The sequence below is a fragment of the Melospiza georgiana genome, chromosome 6, assembly GCF_028018845.1.
Source record: "Melospiza georgiana isolate bMelGeo1 chromosome 6, bMelGeo1.pri, whole genome shotgun sequence".
Taxonomy (NCBI): Eukaryota; Metazoa; Chordata; class Aves; order Passeriformes; family Passerellidae; genus Melospiza; species Melospiza georgiana.
Window position 1 is genome coordinate 19,876,022 of NC_080435.1, and position 23,347 is coordinate 19,899,368.

The 23,347-nt window shown below is 41.5% G+C and overlaps 1 protein-coding gene across 1 annotated transcript in view; it reads left to right on the forward strand.

Annotated features, from left to right (window-relative positions):
* The first annotated feature begins 8,721 nt into the window (after nucleotides 1–8,721).
* IPO7 (importin 7) overlaps nucleotides 8,722–23,347 on the forward strand; it is a 33,568-nt gene continuing 18,942 nt past the window's right edge. Inside the window, exons 1-7 of the mRNA XM_058025999.1 lie at nucleotides 8,722–8,908; nucleotides 17,349–17,430; nucleotides 18,974–19,127; nucleotides 19,463–19,621; nucleotides 21,899–22,055; nucleotides 22,672–22,761; nucleotides 23,178–23,272. Of these exons, the coding sequence (XP_057881982.1) occupies nucleotides 8,825–8,908; nucleotides 17,349–17,430; nucleotides 18,974–19,127; nucleotides 19,463–19,621; nucleotides 21,899–22,055; nucleotides 22,672–22,761; nucleotides 23,178–23,272 (821 nt within the window). The 5' untranslated portion in view covers nucleotides 8,722–8,824. The remainder of the gene's footprint in view (nucleotides 8,909–17,348; nucleotides 17,431–18,973; nucleotides 19,128–19,462; nucleotides 19,622–21,898; nucleotides 22,056–22,671; nucleotides 22,762–23,177; nucleotides 23,273–23,347) is intronic.

Sequence of the window (23,347 nt, forward strand, 5' to 3'; positions counted from 1 at the left end):
CTGCAGAAAAGAAGTGTCAGGTGCTTCAGTAAGACATTATTAACTAATATGATGTAATCATTGCTGAATGAGCAAGACTAACATGGAGAAAATAAAAGGAGCCCAGAGAAAGACTGATAAGTGGGGTTATAATAACCACAAGAAGCTGGTGTGCCATTATTCTGCAAAAATCCTTACTGCAGCTGAACCAGCATCTTTGATTTTTGTGTGGAATTACTTGTACTGGCAATACAATAGCATCCAAATGCTTTAATAAACTCTAACCTTGATTTAGTTATAGCAATTAATGATTTTACCTTGTCAACCAACAGAAACATGAATGAAAATCCATTTCACAATCTGAAGTGAGGAATCCCTTGAGCTCAGGAAAGGCCAGGAGTGGGACAGAGGGACGCTGGCAAGCAGAGATTACGAGGAGTGCCCAGAGAAGCTGACACAGCTCCCTGCTCTCCTGAGAACATGATGTTGTCCTGCATGCATCACTCATGTGCCTGCCAAAGGTGAAATCAGGGGCAAGCATTCTCCACCATGTCACTTCACAAAACACCTGGAAAAGACACAGAGGCTTGTTCACATAAAGACATGAGCACTGGCAATGTGTATTTCATGTTTCCTGCCTTGCCTTGCTGCTGCAGATACTGGGATTTCAATGCAGCTGTTGGATACCTGTGGCCTGGAAGGCACAGGAGTGGGGATTGGTGAGCAGCTGCTCCAGCTGTTCCACCTGCTGCTCTCCATAAACAGTGAGTGGTGCACCCCCAGCCACCAGGAAACACACACCTGTGCACAGCTGGAGTAGCATCAATTTCATTGCTTGTTTCCATATCTCTATTTCTTTAGCAATTTACACAAAGGTCAGCATAAGTCCTATGTTTGCACATTCCAATATTATGACTGCTTTTGATCACATTAAATACCAGTATTTAATGTGATACTGGTATTTAAAACAGTATAACCAAATTGAAAGCATATTAAACCCTTTTGGACAGCAATAATGAATTGTATAGCTTTGCAAGGAATAAAAGCTATGAGAGTCCCAATAAAAGTGCTAATTTGATAACCTCTTAAATACAAGTAAAAGAAAATTAAGATAATTTTGTTTTATAAAAATGTATTTTTAATACACTCAAATTCTGTTATTTGTCTTTGTTTTACATAGGATATCTCCATGTTTGCCAATCCTAATTTTGTTATTTTTGACTCTTTTAACGTAAGCACTATCTAAGACTTATGATTTATAGAAATATTTCTAATAGCAAAGTAATTTCATAAAAAGTAAGGTAGTTTTATGAAATGTTATTTATTTTAAAAATGTATTAAAAGCTATGATTCACTTAATGAATCAGGAATCAAACAGGAAAGCATAGTTATTTTAGTACTTTTACATAAACTTGCTGGCTTACTTGCTGCTCACAAACTCTGTATCTCACGTCAGTTTTTCTCCCAGTGAGCTGTGAGCACTTCCTTGTGTGCCCCTGGGTCTTTCTTTTATGTCTGCCTTTACTGAGCTTCCTCTGAGCACGCAGAGAATTCACCCTGCCTCAGTCGGGCTCCTCCCTTTGCAGCCAGACCCAAGAAACACACTTGGCTCTGTAGCTCCAGTTCTCCACCTCTGCTGCTAACACAGCTGTGATTATCTCAGCTGTATATTCTGCAAGACCTTTTACACTTTTCCTCCATAAATTACTCCTTTTCTATCTTCCTGCTCCCCCTGTGCTATGCAGAAATCCAGAAACTTTACTCTCTGAGTACTTTGTTTTGTCTCCTCAATTTTAGAAAGGACAGAGGGAAAGGCAGATGGGAAAAGATGAAAAAGTAAGAAAAAGGAATAATGTACCATGCCAGCACAACCAAAATGTGCTTTCATTTTTATAATAAATCCCAAAGGTACAGTTAAGGCTGTGGCCATCACCAGAGGTCAATCATTTTCACTGATGTGAAATGGCTCACAGGCTCCTGAGGAGCCAGGCTGGCACACTTCCCACACACAGGTGTGTCCTGGAGGCACTGCCTGCAGTTGTGTGGCTGGAAGAGTTCACACACTGAACAACACTGTGCTGCTGGATTATTGAAATTCTTAATGTGTGTTTGTAGCTCCTTGCATATGAAAAGCTCTCCCGAGGTGCTGGGAATTTATTCTGAGTGAATTTTTAATAGAATAAAATCCTGTTCTACTGTACTCATTGTTGAATCAATCTAAATGGAAAGAGGATAGGATTATAAAGACTAAAATTATTCTAAACAGAACTCTCTGTCTTATTAAATTGAATGAAATATAGCTTGATAAATTACATATAGCTTGCATAAGCCTCGCACACACAATTAATTATACAATTAAAGTTATAGCTTAAATATTCTTTTTTACTCTTCAGAAGTTCTGGAAACTTTTGCCTGTTCCACAGCGTGATTATTTTCACAATTCTTTCTGAACAATTCCAGTTTATTTTTGCATCTTGGCTGTAAAAACTGCATTAGAAAACTTGTGTTTTAAAAATCAACACCTTCTTGAACCCTAATTCATAGATATACACTCCTTATACTTAAATTTTCTTTCCATTTGCTTCCTCAAAATGTAAAGTCAACATTACATTGGATTCACAGCTGTCCATCTGAGCAATCATAAAAAAATAAATAAGCTTGCAGTCCTATTTAAGGAACAGTAAAGAAAGGACATGCTTGTTTCCTTGCAAAAACAAAATAAACCAACTCCCATCATGCATTTAAAGAGATATTCTTGGAGAACACCATGATCACAGGCATTATTCTGAGGTCACACTGTAATTCTGTGATCCTCAGCACAGAGTTTTCATTGAGTTTTCATTTCAAACAGTACAACCAATTCCACTGATGCCTTTGTAACTTCTGTGCCTGTGCAACTGTATCAAAAGTGTGAAAAAAGGCATGAAGTGTGAGTGTCATCCTAATGCCACCAATATCACTTGCTGTCTGCTGCTTTTCTCCCCAGAGTGTCACCATCCACCATTCTGCAGCTCTCTAAGTGGCATTTTCCCTCAGGGCTGTGAAATATAAACAAACAGGGTGGAAAACAGAGCAGGAGGGAGGAGGAGGAGGAACTGCCATAGGTTACAGACACTCCCACTCCTCTGTCTGTCACCAGGGCCTGGAGCAGGCTGTGGGCTGCATCACCTGCACCTCCACACAGTGCAAACCTTCAGGAGCAGCCAGATCTCACCTGACAGCAAACAGCAAAACCCAAAATACTGTGCACTTCATCATCACATTATCTACTCCAACATCCTGATCAAGGTTTATGCACATGTTTTTTATTAAAGCCCAAATCCTGTTGGTTTGACTGAAGCACAGACTGTGTTTTCACAAAAACTTATCTTCCAGGACTGCACCCAGGCTCACTTGGAGAATAGAAAGCACCAATTAGTGCCACTGGGAATTTTCTTCAGTGACTCTCTAGTTTCACCTGGTAGGCATTTGTTCCTCTTACAACTTTATTCACTAAAGAGATGTTCAGTACCCACTATTGTCTTCCTGATCTTTCCCTTTTTCCTCACCTTGCTGTCCAGAGTTAACTGATAAAAGTAAGAGTTGATGAGGGACTGCTGCATCTTTGAGAGATATTTAACAAGATGTCCAGTTTTTCTGACCTCAGAAGAATCACACATCAGAGATTTTTGTATTTCCTGGTTTTGGTAGTTTGTTGGTGTGTTTTTATTTTTTTTTTAGTAAACTATTGATCTAAAGCTCTAAGACGGCTCTAACTCCTTGACATTTCCTCAGGACCTTAATAACCCTGGCTGAATTACAGCAACTGATTCTTTGCTGCTCCATCTCAGCCTTGCTACTCCTGCTGTTCCACTTGCAGGCACTTCCACCAGCTAATGGCTGAATCTTGTTTTCAGCATCTGTCCCCTGGGAAACCTGTTTGGATACAGGGTTTAGCATCTGCTCCAACCTTGCCATCTGGCTGGGGGGTGGGGATGGCTCCTGGGGGTTTTGGTGGGGCGAAGCAAGGAGACTAGTGCCTTCCTCACTAAAAAAATGCTGCAGAAATTTCAGCAAAGTTCTCCTTAGGGGTAAAGCCAACTCCCAGCTGACTAAAGGAGATTAAAGGGACTGTGAAACCATGAGCTGGGCATGCAATGGCATCCCATTTTGGTAAAGGTAGCCCCAGATGAGCGACTCTGCAAGGAGCCACCCTAATTCTGCCTTCTAAACCTCTGTTTCACCTCAGCACAACTGTAGTGACAAACAGCAAACAAGACCCCTCAGATCTTTTGTCTTAAACCTAACTGGACATTTCAAGTAGGTCTCAGACAGATGAGGAGAATAAACTCTTCATCTCAGACAACTTTTGGGGGTATTTAATGCATTGCAATTTGTAAATATTTTTTAAAAACGTGGTGTTTTTCTCTGGCAATGAACATCCATCTCTCCCCACTGGAGGGAGGGACAAACCACTCTCCCTCTTCAGACAGTTGTTTTAAACTCAAAAATGGTGATTTTGCCACAACATCCTGCTGGGAGCTCATGCCAACCTGCTCATGCAAACCTGCATGCCCATGGTATCCCTGATCCTTCCAATCTTTCATTTTCTGTTTTTTTTTTATGTGTAACTTCACATTTGGCCGTGTTAAAGTGCATTTCTGTTTCTTTTCAAGTTACACCCCTGTCCCATGCACATAGGATTGTTTTGCTAATCTTACATCATTCTCACAATGATCTGCAGTGATTTTTGTATTTATTTCAAAACTGCCTAAAGTACCAAATAGTCTGCTAGTGTATCAGGAGAAACTGGCCCTTTAAATAATCACTCTTCACTTATCACCTTTTAACTGAAAATTGTAATTTAGCCAGTTCTCAATCCCTTCAGTGTGTGCTCAGAGTCATAGCCTACTCTGATATTTTAAAGAAAAGAAAGGTACTTATTTTGTACTGTTTCCCTAGCCAAACTGAGAACTTCTCAAACAATCACCTTTGACAATTTTACACCAAAATATGTTGGCTAGCATGTTTCATTTTGTAGTTTCATATTTTAATCCCATTTCAGCTTTTAAAAAAAGATTAATAGAAATAGTTCTTTCCAAACTTTGCACATCAGCACAATATTTCTGTGCATAACTTTTTCTTCCTGTTGCCATCTTTGATTTATCAAAAATAGTTTCACAATAACTTTGGGTGCTGGTGATTCATCCACTCATTGCTGTCCAAACTCCCTTTGGATCTGTAGGATTGGTTAAGTACCTTCATGTGCAAGTATTTTTTTTCTAAATCCTAGGTTGACATTTGGAATGCTGTTGATGCAGGAATATGCTCTGAATAGCTGGAGTTAATTTGGCTGCTGTCAAATCTGTTCCAGCACAGAACAGCTGATAGCAGCATTTATCAGTTACTGTCTTTGGGTTTTGGTTTTATTTTTTTTTTTAATAAGTAGAAGGCATAAAAAATTTATGCCCAATTCTTTAGCAATATCTGGTAAATGCACCCAAAAGTGGTGATCTTGGGTAGCTGTGCTGTCTTTATATCTGATTTCTGCCTTTCCAGTGACAGTAGAGAGAATGGTACCCCAGAAAGGTACACAGGCCAAGCAGTGCTCCACAGCCAGCTCCAAGGAGCACATTACTTTACTAAAGCTGACAAACATTGTTATTGCTCCAGCTTTCCAGGGAAAGTACACATGGCTGCAAACCCCAAGACAGACAGGCTAGGAGAGCATGTTTATCTTCAGGAGTAATTGAGACCGATTTGCATCCAATATTTGAGGCCTGTGCAATACCACATTGCCCTTTCTGAGATAATTTGAGAGGCTCTGCTCTCCCACAGCAGCCTAAGGTTGTCTGTGAGCATTCCTACACAACAGAGAGCAGCTCTGGGCAGCTAATCCCTGCTGCAGCACGTACACTTCTTTTTGTTCTCTTCTGAGAGCAAGAATTTGATGAGGCTTATCTGCCTAAAGGACATCTTTCTTCCCAATGTTAACTCTAGTGATTTGAATTTTGACTTCAAAATTAAATTTTTCTATCAGCACATGTTGTTGAATCTTGCAAGATATTGATTCATGTCCCCCTTGTTTGCCAAACAGGTTTGGCCAAAGTCCTCACCAATTGCTGCACTGTGATGGGTGGGCCTAAAGTCTCTTTTGTCCTGCTAATACTGCTCGAAGAAAGTGTCTGATGGAAGTGGGTATATTTATCTAATCAAAACTTCACTGTTAAGTATGCCACAGCTCACCAGTCCCTTGAAGTCATTTGCCACCTCTTAGGCTGCTCCACTCAAACTGCTGGTGTGTCAGTTTTTGTTCAGCTTTACTATTTCATCTCTAACACTAAAATACCTACAGCAAATGTGATCTGCCAACAAATTGTTCAGATGTGTGAGAAATTGTAATTTAACCTCCTAGATGTTTCCTCTTAAATTTGGCTTCCTGTGGACATGAAATGTCCATCTTGACTGAATCCTGCATTTATTTTTTCTGTGAGACATTTATGCAATTAATCCTGCTATGAAGTTAGCTGATGTTATTACTTCTGGGCAAGCAAAGTGCAAGTACAAACGCCCTGGACAATGCCAACATTCCTGCACATACAAGGTTTTCTTTTTCAGAGTACTCAGGGTGGACAGCTGCTTACACATTCTTTTGCACAACTTTTTTTTGTCCTCCTCACTTTTGTATCCAAACAGGAGCAGCTCTGGCACAGCTTCCAGAGGCACAGCAGCTTTGCTGGTGATGGCTCCCACCCCATTGTGCTTGTCTTTGCAGCATTTCACATCTGTACCTCTGACACAGAGCATTATGCACAACCAGCACCTCAGCAGCCCTCTGCCCTTTGAAGCACTTACTTTTATTTTTAGAGAAGATACATTCTGTTTCATAAGTTGTTGGATCAGCTTAGCACCCTGGCTGAGGGCATGATTGCTTTGCTCCTTTGATACAAAAAGATTTGATGTTGTTATCTGTGCTGTGACAGAAAAGCAGGGAAAAGACTTTGTTGCAGCATTTTGTAATGGTATTGAACCCACAGTATTTCACTTTTTTTTTATTTTTAAACATTTTGTGCAACATCTAGAATTGGAGTATGACTGCAGATCTGGGCAACTCATATAAGAACAGCATATGACATCATGTCCCAAAATTATGCCACATTGCTACTTGGGTCATCTGGGCCCATATGTCTCCTGTGCTTACACAGAAAAGCAGACATTCATTGCTGCTTCACAGTTTAGTTTCATAAATTAGTTGCTCATTTTTAGTTTCATACATTAGTTGCTCATTTTCACACTTGTAATAAGAAAAAGCTACATAGTGTAAATAATAATTTTTAGCATTATGTTAAAAAAACCCCCAAACTACAAACAGTAGCAAGAGAAACTGAGAAACCCAAGTTTTAGTCCAGTGACAATCATAGAAAAATCACTAATTTGGGAAAATTATATACAGAAGCAAGTCTGTTATGCTGTTCCATATATGCAAAGACAATATTAGATAAGCCTAGATTTCCTGAAGCTGTTTAACTCAACTATAAAGAGATAGAGCACTTTCTAAATTGTATCACTTTTAAATTTTCTTATTTTCTGCTTTTGTCTTGGATATGTGCCTAAATTTCAGAGTCATTCCAGGATGACTCCCAAAATTTCAAGTACATTGCTGCATGCCATCCCCCGAATGAAGGCATGACAGTGAATGACTGTACAGTGCCAATTAAATTCTACAACTCACTGACCCAAATATAGCATTGCTCATTTTATCGTGACTACTCATGGAAGTGAAATTACTTCAATGTTCAAATGCTCGTGGGATGAAGTGACTTACAGAAGTGACTTACAGAGGACTAAGTTAAGCAGCTCAGTCATGACTCTGTGACTGAGCCAAGGCCTCCAGAATCACTGAATCATGGAATTGTCATGGCTGGAGGAGACCTTCAGGATCATCCCGTCCAACCACCAACCCAGTTCTGCCTCTGTAACCTTCTAACCCAGTAACCCACATCACCCAGCACCACTTTCAGATGCCTTTTGAACCTGGGCAAGAACCTATTCCATTGACTTCCCACCCTGTCGGTGAAATATTTTCTATCATCTAATCTGAATTTCCCCTGTCCCATCTTTCTTGGGCTCCTGTGCCGGCAGAACAGCACAGACGGGCCGGGCCTGGCTGGGCAGGGAGTCAGGCCCCGCCTGAGGCTCCATTTCTCCATTTCCTAGACCCTTCACGAGCGGCAGCTCCGTTTATACTGATTTTTTGACACATCTTCAGGATTTTTGCTCTCCTCTTTTCCCCCACCACCCTAAAGCCAGCAGGGCAGCACCCCATGTCCATGACAAAGCAAACCCAGTCCCCACGCACCCCTCCTTCCTCGCTGAGCCACACGAGCCTCTCCGAGAACGGGGCGCGGATGCGGGAGGGATTTTCGCTAAAACAACGGATCCCTCACAACGCTGGCGCGGCCGACGAGCTCGTTCGGTTCGGTTCGGTTCGGAGCGGCCGGTGTCGGACCGCAGCTCCCGTGACGGGGCCGTTCGAGCCGGGCCGCGGCTCCTGAGGCGGCTGGTGCGGGCCGAGACCGCCTGTCCCGCGTCTCCCCGGTGCCGGTGCCCAGCCAAGTCCCGGCGCTGGCGCGGCCGCCGGACTGCAGATCCCGGGGCGCCCCGCGGCGGGGCGGGGCGGGCCATGCGGCGGAAGGGCTGCCGCTCCCGTCGGCGGCGGAAGGGGCGTCGCTCCTGTCGGCGGCGGGGGCAGCTCTATCCGGGCTCTTGGCGCTCTCCCTTCCTTTCGCGCCGGCGGCCGCTGGAGGCGGCGGGTCCATGTGCGCTCGGCGCGGCCCCGGCCCCTGCCCTCCGCGCTGCTCCCGCCATGGACCCCAGCGGCATCATCGAGGCCCTGCGGGGCACCATGGACCCGGCGCTGCGCGAAGCCGCCGAGCGACAGCTCAACGAGGTGAGGGCGCCGCCGGGCCTGGGCCGGGGCCGCGGCGCTGGGGAGCGGGGACGAGGCCGGCCCGTGGGAGGGGGAGCGGGGCGGGGGCGGAGAGGGTCCCCCCGGCCCCTCGGCCCGCCCCCCCGCCGCCGCGGCCCCTTCCCGCCGGCCGCGTCCCGCCGGCCGCAGGCCGGGCCCGGCGTGCATTGTCCCCGCACATGGCAGCGGGGCCGCGCCGGGCCGGGCGGGGCTGCTCGGGCGGGGGGCAGCGGCACAGAGCGGCCGAGGCCCCCGTGCCTCTCTCGGCGGGAACAAATTGCCTCCATTGTCTCCGTGCTCAGCCGGGAAAAGGGTGATCGCGGAGGAGGTGTAAAACCGCCCTTGTGCAGGCCCTCGGTGGCTCCGCTGGACACAGCCCTGCCCGGGACCGTTTAAGCGACAGCAGTCTTTGGGTGCTGAATGCACTGACTGGGCAGTGGGGAAGGAGGCAGCGAGAGCCCCAGCGCTTCGCCAGCAGTGCCGCCTGTACGAGTGGCCTGGACTGAGTTCAGAAGCAAATCTGATGGCCTGGGCTGAGCTGAGAATCAGATGTGGCAGCCTGGCGGTGTTCGGTGTTCCGTGGGCCCCGGGTTCAGCGGGGCTGCCGGGGTAGCTGTGCTGCTGGGTGGATGCGGACACGTGTCCCAGGGACGGGGGCAGACGGGGTTCCAGCCCAGTGTGTCATCCTTGCACTGCGCTCACCTGCCTCACTCGCATGTAACATCCCAGCAGCTCCCAGCTCCAGCGACTTCGCTTTTGGAAGATTATATCTTTGTTCTGCTTAACCTCACCTGGTAGATGAAAACTTTATTGATGAGACACAGCCACGGGGCTTGTAGACATTTGGAGAACAAAAGTGTTTTAGTGTTTGAAAAGAGGATGTCTTGGTGGAGGAGGTGAAGCATAAGCCTGCATGGCAGCTCTCGTGGTGCCTTTAGTTGCCTTTTTCACAAATATTTTTCCTTGTTGCTCTTAAGCAGACTTCAGGCCTGACAATACTCATGTAATGCAACAGATGTTCAGCAGAGCTTAGATAAAGGTGGGCCAAATGTTCTGCTGGCAGTGGAGAAAATTAAAAAAACTAAAGGTGGAGCTTCTCAGAAAATTAAAAAGTGACTCTTGCATGTTATTAAATAAGTGATTGGCAAATAAATATTAGGTACCTTTGAAATAAATAGCTCTATAAAACTATTCAATGACTAATTGAGACTTGTATGAAGTAATTGCCTGTCTTTTCCATGTACTCTGTTAAAGAGTATGTTAGTGTTTGTTATTTAAATCCAAAATGCAAAAAATATGATGGCCTATATATATGTAATATCTATGAAATCCTAAGCTGGTCCCAAAATGTATTGTTTTTTCATATTCAATGAAAATTTCATATTTATATACAGTAACTTGCTTGAAATCTATTCTAGTTCTTTTCTGCAGGTATTGAGTTGCTGAAGGTGCAGGAAATTAGCATTCACTGCCGGCTGGGGTCTTCAGCAAATGGCAAACTCTTGCAGGAAGGATCGTGCTCGCTGGCCACTGGCTTTTGTTCTCACTTTGCAATCAAAACCCCATGGCCCATCGTGTACTACACATGTGCTAAATTGGCATAAAATCTGAATAGTTGTGCCTCTTTAAAAGCACCAGATATTACTGAACCAGTGTGTAAGAATTCTTTGTTGTGGGAAATGGAGCATCACTAATCTCTCACAGATATTTTGTGATAAAAGTGTGTGCTAACCAGAAGTCTGCAAGCACTTACACATTCAGCTTTATTCACATGCATGGTCTGGGTTTCACTTAGGTTTATTGAAGTCAGCTATGCATTTTCTTGCAGGATGCTGGTCTGAATTTGTTGATTGTTAGAGCAATTCTGTTACCAGTTAATACCTAATTACAGATATGGGGGTCTCTTTCTCTGTAAAGATGAGATCACAGCAGCAGTGAACACTGTTCTTGCATATGGCCAAGCTGCACAGGTGTTTTTATAGCTTAATGGTTGTCCTTGGTTGACCTTTCAGTTTACTTTAATTTGTCAGAAGTGCCTCTGTTGAGCTGATGAGACTGGCTTTCAGCAGAATGGTCATTTTACCTTAGCAGAAAAGACTGTGCATCAGTCAGTAATTGATATTCCTGATTAGTGCAAGAGATATCTAAGTAGGTAAGAGTTAACCAAGTATTTGTATCTGTCTTCACCATATCCTGTCAGTCAACAAAGTTCTCCTGGCTGGAGGAGGGGACTGGAGAGTATGATTCTTGATTTGTCCAGGCTCTTGTTATTTTTCTTTTGACCTTGGCTAAGTGATGAATTATTCTATGCTTTATTTCTCCTTTCGCTAAGTTTTATCACGTTATGTTGCCTGCACATAAGAGGCTGTGAGAACTTTCACAGTTGAGATAATGTTTAAAAGCAAGTATTTCAGTCTCCTTGTCTTTACTTTTCTCACTGTGAAAAGAAGTTCCAGGGAATGAGATCACTGGCGCTTGTGTCTCAGCATTTTCAGCTGATGGGGTACCCTGGGGTGTTCACCCATCTCTGTCCCTGTCTCCTGTGTTTTACCAGGACTTAGAACCAGACTCTTCAATTAAGCTACTGGAGAGCAGCAGGAAGACATTGCTGCCTTTTGAAATAATCTTTGTGCTTCATTGTATAAAGAGTTTCTCAGAACTTATGATGAAAATAGATATTTTTAACTATGCAGTTATGGAATGACACTCTGAAAACAATATAGAGTGTTGTTTCATCTTCTAATATCAACATATTTATAAAGGTGCAGTTGCTAGATAATACTTTCCTTGCAGGTTTTTAATTTGTAATTCCAGGGAATTTATTACTTCACTGTGAGATGTCTTGTAAGTCTCTGAGATTCATCTCAGTGTGTGAGCAAGTAAGACATCTTTTTAGATGTCATTAAACGTTTTTTAGAATTTTTGTGTCTGACAATGTTAAGGGGGGAAAAAGTGCAACCCCTTATAACTCATCAGTTTTTATAAGTCAGAGCTCAACAGAGTTTGCTTATGAAGAGATTCCGATGCTCTACTGGGAAGTGACTTTCAGAAGTTACATTTAAAGTTTTGTGTCCTAATGTGAGTGACAGGGAAAGGATAAAGAGGGGGTCCTGTTGGCTGGCCACCATCACCAGTGATTTCACAGTGCAGCAGGGCCTGGTTCAGTGCCTTTCTCTGCTTCCTCAATAGCTGCAAATGTCACAAGGATGGAGTGGTTGCATTAAATGATTGGACTCTTAGCTGCTGAGGGTTTAGGAGTGGAAGGTTGTCAAAGGGGAAGAGGCAAGCTTCTTCTTACATGGAGTCTTTCAGACAAGATTTTTCACATGCTGAATGCTCTGGATACTTTGGGCGAGGTTTTTATAATGTTACCTCCAGCTTGAATTTTTTTTAACCTTTTCTAACATGGTCTGCATGTGTAACATGTAGAGCTCTGTATTGTAGTGTAAGAAAAAGAACAGAGCATGAGTTTCTTGGCTTTGGTTATCAGATCATGGGGTCTCTTTTGAAGTTGTTGGTGTGACATTTTACCCAAAGTACTTTGTGACTTTCACTTCCCTCATGTTCCATCTGTACATTCTGGTGCTGCTAGGTTGGGGTGCTTTGGGGTGTTTAAAGCTGCATTTGCCGGGGCTGGTCCCACCCCAGGAATCCCCTTGGGGGCAGTAAGGAACCGGGGGAGCCTTGGCTCCTGGGCAGAAGTTTCCTTCTGGGTGCGAGTTGCCCAGCGCGAGGTAAAGCCCGAGCAGAAAGGGCCACTTGTCACTTTCTCATGACTTAGCAAATAGCTCCTGTGTGTGCCTGGGCAGCCTCTGCTGGGAGCACGGAGCTCTTTCCTCAGCCGGGAGAGCAAATACTGCTGCAAACTTGCAGACAGCGTGAAAGGAGCGGGCAGGGCTGTTTGCGGGAGCTGATAAGTGTGTGTGTATCTTTTGTGGCCGTTCAACTTTGTTTGCATATACATTGTAGCTGCGTGAGAGGTGGCAAAACTGGCTTGCAAAAAAACCCGAGGTCAGAACGACTTCCACACCTGCTGAGCTCTTAAAGAATTAAAAGAGTGCTACAGGGCAGTTTGCTGATTCAGCGTGGCCTTACAGCTCCTGACCTTACCTTTCTGTAAGAAAACAGTTTCATCTCAGTGTAATAGTTACGTGCACCCTGTCCTGCCATGGCCCAGATCAAAAATTGCATGTAGTTTTTTTTCCCCAAAACATGAATGGAGGAGAAGCATTGAATTCTGTTCTTTTTTTTTTTCCATCTACTTTATTTTTAAAATGTTAGTTTTTATTCACTTGTGCTACTTTGAATAGCTATATAAATAACCTGGGGTTCCAGTTCAGCAGCATTTAGTAAGTGTTGCTCATCTGTTCTGCTGTTTTGGGCAGCAGTAAAGGAGGTGCCTATTGTAGTGTGTTTGTTATGGTATGGCAGCTTCCTCCTGATGCCTGAAAAAAATGCATGGAGATCTTTTTACCCAAGATGAAACTTGGTTTTAAGATTTTGTGTGAGAGATGAATATTCCAGCATTAAAGATTAGTTTAAGTTACTGCAGTAAGTATCATTACTGGAGGAAAAGTGTTTTTCCACGTTGTAATTACCTGTTCATAGTTCACATGCCATGAACTGGTCTCTTCAGTGTTAACTTTGAACTTCTTTCCTCTTTTGGACTCTGCAGCTCTGGTGTGACACTTTTCTCAAAAGTCTTATAGCACATGTCTAACAAAGCAAGCCTGCTAGGAAAACCTGCAGTGTGCAAAAGGATTGTGTGTTCTGGGGCAGTGATTGGTGTTAACAGACAGTGGTGCAAGGCTTGTGGTCTGATAGAACACATTCCTCAGCAGGCCAGGCTGCATAGCAAAGATTGCTCTTGGGAAAAGTCCCCGAATTCTTTGGCTCTTAGACAGCAAAGTCATACCAGTGACATGGCATGTTGGACCTTTTGTAAGGGGGAAGGATTTGAGATGAGTTTTGGTTTTGTTTTTCTTGAAATGCTGAGTTAAGTGCTGGAAAACTGACTTGTGTGACAGAACTATTTTTGAAATAATACTGTAGTTCTCTAAATGTAATGTTTATTTCTAAATGGTACATGTTAACAAGGAGCAAGAGAATAAAAGTAAAAACTTTATCAATGTCAGAACTTTAAAGTCTTGAATTTTCTGTTCTTCATGCAGTTTAGTGTATGTGACTGTGACCATTGTGAAATCCTGATTTTAGTTCAAAACTGAACCTAAAATAGGTGTGGTTTTTAGTCTGGTTGTTTTTTTAGCAGTGCAGTCAGTGAAGAGGAGCATGTTGTCCTGAGAGGCAGCCCTCTTGGGGCAATAAAATTATTAAAGATGGAAATAGCTGAAAGAGATGTGGATTCAGTATTTTTTAATGCCGTGGATACAAAAGGCACCTATGGTGGTGTCTTGTTTTAGGTTCAGTTGTTTTTCTCCAAGTGCCAGTAAAACACCGGATGCTCTTTTTAAGGGTGAAGCAGAGCAATGAGAGGTGATTGTAGTACCTGGTGTTTTATTTGAGCATTGTACACCCTTGTCTTCATGGGACTGTCCTGCTCATCCCTGCAGCTCAGTTTCTCTGCAATCACCTTCCTCTCAGTGCTTTGGGAAGGAGTTTGGGAGTCCTTTACATTGCACAGAGAATGCACGGAGGTGTGAATGTAGCTCTGTGTGAATGAAGGTCTTAGCGGAGAGGATTAAGAGCAGGCTTTGATTGGCAAGTACAAGGTATTTTACTTGTATTAAAAGCACCGATTATATCTTGGCTGAATCTGCTTTGAGCCACTAAAGGTGATAAAGCAGCTCATCCTCCTGGTTGGTTGGAGTCTGATGCTTCAGATGCTAATAAGGATGATACTTGTAAGATTTTTAAAAAACCAAACAGATAATGGTGTAGATGTTTCAGTTTTGTCCCCTAAAGTTTCCTATAGTTCAAAGAACCCAGTGAAAATATATTAATCCCACATACTAATAGAATTGGTATTTCTGGGGAGCTTCTGTAGCCTGCTGTAGGCACAGGCTCAGTGCTATCTTTGTAAATAAAAAAGCATTTTATTAAATTTCAGTGTGTGGCATTTTTGTTCATTGCTGTCTGTTTTTTCTTTTATGACATAAGATTTTTAAAATTTCATTTCTTTTGGTTTTCCCATTGATTCCTTAGTAACTCTTAAGCATTATTTCCATATTTGTTGCTGAAATGGATGGTTTTTACCCCAAGAATAGTGGTCATTTATCATGGCAAAGGGAAAGTAATCCCTCATTTTTTAAATTATAGGATAAAATGCTTTTGAGTTTGCAAACATTGCAAATTTTCGCTATGGAAAAGGTATCTGTTAAGCTTATAGCCCTTGTGGAAAGACATTAGTTTGCACTTTGAAGTCCATTTTATGCAGACTAATATGACCTTATTGTAGGTGAGTTAAAGGTTATGGAAACTGAAAGCTTTCCTCAGGTTCAGGCCACGTTAAACACAGGAGCACTTCCTCTGCCATGAATGTTGAGCGTGTAATTGAGTGCTGTGCTGAATTAGGGGCTGATGTCATTGGGAATGTGCTGCAGGACTCTGCCTGTCTATTAATGTTCCTTAAGGAAAGCAGCAACCTAACGGGCCTGGAGCTGTGGGGAAATCAAACCCAACTAGTACATTTTATTTTAAATTCATTTATTCAACCATTACTTGGCAGTTGAAGACAATTGCCTTTTTTTTTTTTTCTTTTAGTTTGAAAATGGTTTTGCTTCTTGAGGACTTGAGGAATATCAGAGGGACATGGGTCAGCAGGACGTGTGCTCATATTGCAGTGTCACTTACTCTCAGTTCATCAAACCACACTCTGTAAATAAACATTTCAGTGGGACCAGGTGCTTCTGGAGCCTGGAGAGTTTTAGTGCACAGGATGAATGTGTACAACAGTGTTTTAACATTTTGGGCAGATTCTTAAGTGAAGTTTGTCCTTCATTTCAAATCTGTTTTAAAGAACAGGGTGTAGACAACAAGCTGCACTAACCAAATCTGAGTACCAATGTCACGTCCCAGGCTGTCCCTTTCACACTTATTTATACTGGAACCTATTGGAGATACTTGCTTGGGAAAATAAAGGTTGAAGAGAACATTCTAGTACTGTAGGAGTGAGCTGAGCAGCATGACACACTTAGGAGGCATCCTGTCATCATTTCATTCTGTCAGAAGAGTTTTTGGTCATACTAAAGGAATGGAAGGATATGGAGTTGCTGCAGTATCTGAGGCAGCCATTTGGTTTTCATCAATAGTGTGTGTAATTTCAATGGTTTTGAAAGTAACAAGTGGGTAAGAAGTATTTTCCTAAGAGTTCAGCAGGTTAAAATATATGGGTCTATGCAGTTGTCTTTGGTTGGGGAACTGCAGAGAACATAGGAAACAACATTGGCATGTAAGTGAAGATAAAGCAGAAGAGCAAAGCTGTTTGGACATGGGATGAGGCAGATCAGGACTTGTCCAACAGAGTATCTCCAAGGATGAGGTCCCACAGCCTTTGTGGATAAGTGTCCCAGGCCTTGGCCTCCCTTGTGAGTTTTTTTTCCATGCATAAAAGAGGGATTTCCCACTGTAACTCATATCCATGGACTCTTGACCTCAAGGAAAATTATGTTGGGTTTCAGTTAAGAAAAGCAGAGATATATTTTAAGGATTGCAACTCACTTTCCCCAGCAAAATTAATTTGTTGTCTGGAGTTCTTGATGCTTGGGAAAGATGGGTAAAGGGTGTTATAGTAATGCTAAGGTTTGTTTCCTCATTGAAAATGCAATACAGTCCCTAAGGTATCAGTGACAGTTCTCATTATGGTAAGAAAAAGCATTTTTGTTTTCTAAGTGGAACTCCTGCACATCCTTGGGAAGTTGTTCCTGTGCAGATGGGTCTGCATTTGGATCTCCCTGCTGCTCTTAGCTGTGGTGTGGCTCTCTGGACAGCTGCTGCAGTAGTGCATCAGTGGTCCCCCGAAATTGATTTTTCAGAAGGATGAAGTAGGACTTGGACTTAGTTTTAAAACATAGTCCCCATCTGTTTCTTAGCTTATTATCTCATTATCTCATACCTTGCTAAAGGTCACTGTGAACTTGCTGTGCTTGAGTTTTTTGGGCTGTTCAGGTGCTCTTGCTTCAAGTGTTTGTTCTGAATGGGGAACGTATTTGGTGACTGTGGAAGGCTGATTCCTGTTCAGTGATTTCTTCAGCTGTTACCTTCAACAGTAGGGTTTTTCCTCACCCTTGCTGTCTTCAAAATACAGTGAGCACAAAACTTTGGAATGCTCTGGCTGATTAGCTGACTCCTGTGCAACTGGCTGAATTGCTGCTATTCTATTGATTGCATTACATCATTATAAAGATATTGTAAAACGTAATGGAAGTATTCTGAAACTTAACTCTTTTTTTTCCCTTCTCTATAGGCTCATAAGTCAGTGAACTTTGTTTCAACTCTGCTTCAGATCACTATGTCCGAGCAACTGGATTTACCAGTGAGACAGGCAGGCAAGTTTTCAAATATTTTTGTCATTGTATGTGAAATGGTGCATACACACAAGTAGACATGCAGATACTGTTAAAGAATTCTAATGGTTTTAAGGTCAAGCACTCAGAAGTTGGGAGTTGCTCACATTACAGTCATCACAAGCTTTTATCTGGCACCAAGAAGGAAGACAGAAAGAAAAGGTGTGTCTGGCTCTTGAATGATTCTTCCCCTTTATCTCTAGTGAACATTCCTGGGAGAAGCAGAATAGTTTATGATGCCGGTGCACTTGGTCCAAGGAGGTCATTTAAACTTGTACTGGGAGCACTTAGGTTTCTAAACTTACTAAGTGGAAGAAAACAGATTATGTCTTTTGGAACCCTGCATATTTGCACATGAGCCATCAGTAAAATTGGATGTTGATTATTGACAGCTCCAAACATCACCTTAAAGCTGCTCTAAGTACTTGATAGAGGTTTTTAGTGCACTACTGCAGTGGGTTTTCTGACTGGTCGGGAGGGTGTGGTCTGGACTGCTTATATGGACTTTCTGTGTAGTAAACTACTCTAAGCTGTAGCCTAAACTTAGCTTGCATTTTATTCTACTGCTTGGGGGTACTGTTCAAATGATGACTCAAAAACACACTGCCCTACAAGTGTCACATGCAGAAAGAAGTTTGAAGAAAACTTGTGAAGTTTCACCCTCCTCCATGTAAGCCAGTTAAACCCAAAGCATCCCATGGAGAGTGAGGGTGGCTCATTCAAGGCCCAGCTCACAAACAGGGTGTGTTTGCAAAGCAATTATTGATAAATCTCTCTGAGGGCTGGCTGAAGTCTCATTACTTCAGTCCTGTAATAATCTGCTGAGTGTTTCTTGACCTCTGCAGACACTTTCACCTCTGAATCTTCAAAAGGTGCATATGAAATTTAGGAAGAGAAGTTGCTTTATGGACTTTTATGTGGAATTAGATTAACAGTAACTTTGTTACCAGTTTGCCATTTTAGATTACCTGTTGCATGTTGTAAGTACTTTTCCAAGTGCTGTGATTTATATTCTGCCACACAGCATCTTAATTTGGTTGTCAAATGGTAAATGCAGGGCTTGTTCCAGGAGCCTGATTGCTACAAATTGCTGTAGCCCATAACCTGGGTATAAAGGAACTCTGTTTCTCTAGCATTCATTCCTGGATCACTAACTTAGATTTTTTTTTTAGGTTGTCATTAGTATTGATCAGCTTTTTTTTTTCAGTTTTAATGAAAATATTGAGAAAATCATTATAATGGATTTTTCAGAAGTGTGTTGCTAAATAGTTCCACAACTACTTACCTGAATCACAGCTAAAAGCAATACCTGTAGTATTTTTATATTAAGTGGGTGAAAGAGTATCAGTTAAGTAAATTATTGGGTTAATAACTTGCATGGTTTATGTATTTTGATTCTCCTACTTAGGAAGGGACAATGGTTTTGTAATTTTGATCAGTTTTGTTCTAAAAAATATTTGTTTGCAAGATGTGTTTGTTTTGTGCTTTGAATGGCTGCCAGCTGATTTGGGACTTTGTTTCACAGGGGTTATCTACTTGAAAAATATGATAACCCAGTATTGGCCGGACCGTGAAAGTGCTCCTGGGGAGATCCCACCGTACTCCATCCCAGAGGAGGACAGGCACTGCATCCGTGAGAACATTGTAGAAGCCATCATCCACTCTCCTGAGCTGATCAGGTGCACACTTGCAGCCTCTGTGTCAATTGCCTCTGGATTCTGACTCTTGGCTTTCTTTCTTTTTATATTTTTCCCCCTGCCAAGATCACCCACGTGCTAAGCATCATTGTCACACACTGTGTATCCTAAACATAGAATTAATCTGGATGGAAAAACAGTTTTCAGCTTGTGTAGCATGTAGAAATTTGTAGAATATTGAGCAGAAACTACAGAACCTAAACCTTCTAAACTAAAAGGAAGTCTAAGTATGGACAGTATCTGTTGACTCAACACTACAAGAATATTATTAAAATAATAGTAGTAACTTTTTAAATTGTTGTGCATTTGATTTCCAGAGTGCAGCTTACGACTTGCATTCACCACATTATCAAGTATGATTATCCAAGTCGCTGGACTGCAGTTGTGGAGAAAATTGGATTTTATCTCCAGTCTGACAATAGTGCTTGTTGGCTTGGAATTCTTCTCTGTCTTTATCAACTTGTGAAAAACTATGAGTAAGTTCTTTCTCCATATAAACCAACAACATTAATATATTGGTGTCTATTTTTTGTATTGTGTATGTTGTAACCATGTAGAATTGTTTATGGGACTGCACAAAGGTGATGGAAATGTAATCTTAGAAAGTATTCTTGGTTACTTGCTGTGCAGATGCTGGCTCATGTATCTTCTCAACTAAAAATGACAAAAACTGCCTTCATTAGAAGTTTGAATTCAGAAAAAAAGGGTGTTTTAAAACCTTAGTGTGGTAGTTGTTTTTTATGGTTTGATAGCAGTAAGAAAGTCTGCTCAAAATCATGACTTTTGCATGATTATTATTTAAATCAGGTTTAAACTTCTAAACAATTGGCACTGTAGTACTTGGTGACAGTAAAAAGGTACAAAGGTTTCAAAGTGTGAAATCTGGAATGTTGGGAGCTCTGAATTAGTTAACTGACTTTGGTATGATCACTTGGGTGATCAGAGAAAAGGACAATCCTGGAGTTAGGGAATTGTGGTAGGAACTGATGGGATCCACATCTTACTCTCTCAGAGCATTGGAATGCATAACATTTCTGTTTCAGGTTCTTGATTTAAAATGTTGCATGGAAAAAATTCCATCTAATTCAATGATTTTTACGTCAGTCATTGTAAAACAGTGAATGTCAGTTTCTCAAAAATACTTTTACAGGAATGCCATAAAAATCTTTGTAATCCCAAGTGGGAGTTTTCTTAGTGGCTGGAAATTTTAAGTCCTGGTAGGAAAGGAAAACAAAAAATTTCTCACTTGATTTTCAGCTTAAATATCTTTAACCAGATATGCTGCAGAGATCTGGGAGCTGTAAATGAAGAAGTGAATTCTGATGATAGAAATAAATACATGTTTAGGGATCTGAGTGCACTGTGTGATAAGGCACCAGGTGTGTGTGTAGTCTCAGCTGATCAAACACTTCAGCTGAGGCCAGGAGCTGCTCCTGCTTGCTCAGCTTTCTGGTGGAGTCAGCAAGGGTGAGTTTCATGACACCAGTCATGTAGGAATGTGCACATTTCAGTGTTGCAGTCAGTTTAGTGGGACACAAATCTGTGTGATGTTATGACTTTGATCAGGTTTTTACTGCCTGAGATGCAGGAATATTTAAGTTTTGGGGTTTTTTTCCTTAACACAGGACATAAATATCTTTGGAGCTTTTCACTTTTTTTTCCTTCCAATTCAAACAGCAAGATCAAATGGCTGCTCTTTGCATAGTAATTTTTTTCTAGCGTTTTTCCTGTGAAAATTAGAAACGGGATTTTCCTGAGCAACATTTTATTTTAATGTTTGGGTTTCTGGTTCAGAAAATGCATGAAGACTGTATTATTGAACAGGATTTTGGAGCTCAGTATTTTGTAGTAGTTCTTACAGAACATGCCATCTGGCAGCACACTGACTAGTCTTTTTTTGGTTATATTTTGAAAATTTCCACTGTTCAGGAAGCTGAGTATTGATATTTAATATTAGTGAAAAATACAAAAATGTGTTTGAAAAACAAGCCAAACCAAAGCTGTAACCCAGAAATCTCCCACAGGAGTCCATGAGTCTGACAAGTATTGATTGCTGAATCAAGAAACAAATGTACAATCACAAAATGATATTTTACCTTGTTATTGTCATCACCAGTATAGAAAAGATCCTACTCTGCCGTGATAACTCTTGAATCAGTTAGGAGTTTCTTGTGTATAAGTTAAAATCTGGGGCAAAAATTTCAAAATGTGGCTTCATTTCCTTTCAGGAATTTAGAAGTGTTGGACAAGGAAGTGGAGCCTTGTTTGCAGCATGGGCAAGCTAGTGGGCTGTCCCTAGCATAGAAGGTGTGAGGTTTTACTTCAGGGGTGGTTGCCTGCTTAGAGTCTGTCCCACCCTCCAGAGCAGGAGGGAATCCAGAGCCTGGAATGCCACCCTCTCTATCAGATTGTTGTCTTTGGGCAAATCAAATGGGGAGATGTGAGAGCCATAAGTGCCATGAGGCTGTGAGAGGCTCCCCAGTTTGCTTTATCCAGTGTCAGTGAAGCAATGTAGCTTCTGCAAATGTTTTGAGAAACTGTGCACTCTGGTTAATGTATTTCTTATCTGTAACACCATCTGGCTATGGCTTTATTTCCCATTCTGTCACAGGAACTGGCTGGGGGTTCTTTTTAAGTGACAGGTTGTTATGAGCTGTCATATAACCTACTTGTGCCTACACTGGGGCAAGGTGAGCTTTTCAATTTAAAGGCACCTGCAACAACTACAAAACTGGTTTTGTTCTTCTCTAAAGGTACAAGAAACCAGAGGAGCGGAGTCCCTTGATAGCTGCAATGCAACATTTTCTGCCAGTCCTGAAGGACAGCTTCATTCAGCTCCTGAATGATCCATCAGACCAGTCTGTCCTCATCCAAAAACAGATCTTCAAAATATTTTATGCCCTTGTCCAGGTAAAAAAACATTGTATATACTTGAACAATAATTTAAAGCATTATGCTTTTCCTTAAAATAGTGAATGACAGAAATATTACAGTATTAGATTACAGCTGAATCATTTTCTCTACTACTCAGCTCCATGAATCACAAGTTTCTGATTGTCTTGTGCTTTTACTTTTGAGCAGTGCTATTCTTGTTGGCATTAGATAGAAGTTACACATACCATCCTCTAAGGTAGGGTGTTTGCTGAAAACCAGTTAGAAAATGAGTTTTCTGAGGACAGATTGTGGAGGCCAGCCTACAGAGAGTTACCAGTGTAAATATAGCAGTTTGGAATGGAACTGCTGTTAAATGCTTCAGAAAGTAGAGTAACATCCATTTAAGTAGCATTTTAGCATTGCATAAGCACAATGAATTGGAGCAAAGACCTCTAGCACCTTTGAGGATATTTAGGATATAGGTTAGATGGTGTTGAGTTCTTTAGCCTGGTTTTTGTGGTAAATTTCTATCTTTTGTTGTATCGGCAAAGATTTGAAAGCTAAAATTTGAACTGTAAAAGTAACATAAATTTATTATAAAGCAGGTAAAAAATAATTTCTTTTTGTTTTTTTTTTTTTTTTTTTTAACCAGTACACATTACCTCTGGAGTTGATAAATCAGCAAAACCTGGCTGAGTGGATAGAAATCCTGAAGACTGTTGTTGATAGGGATGTACCAGCTGTAAGTGGCTTTTGGCTATTTATGTCTTTAAGTATTTTTCATTCACTAGAATGTAATTTCTGCATTCTTTTTTCTCTACAGATGCCAAGAAAATAATAAATAAAAAAGATTAGGCTGTATGGGGAGTTTCAATGAGACTAAACAAATTTTAAAAATATGTAGCTTGTATGCAAGTTCTATTTTTAAATTATAGCAAAGCTTATTTTGGCTTCTTGTTTCAAAAATTTATTGATCATTTAGGCATATTTCATGGGATTTATTTTTAGATATGCTCTGCTTCATACTTCTGTTAAGCTAGAAGTTCAAATGGCAGGTTAAAAACAAGATATACTGTGTAGTTGTTCTAAATACATATAATTTGAACTCTTTGTGAATAATTGGTAAATAATGTCTCTTTTTTTTTTTCCCCCCCAAAGGAAACCCTTCAAGTTGATGAAGATGATAGACCTGAGTTGCCCTGGTGGAAATGCAAGAAGTGGGCTTTGCATATCTTAGCTAGGCTCTTTGAGAGGTATTTTCTCTTCCATTATTATTTTTCAAAAAACCTCCAAGCAAACATTCAAGTCAGTAATATTGCTGCAGCCTT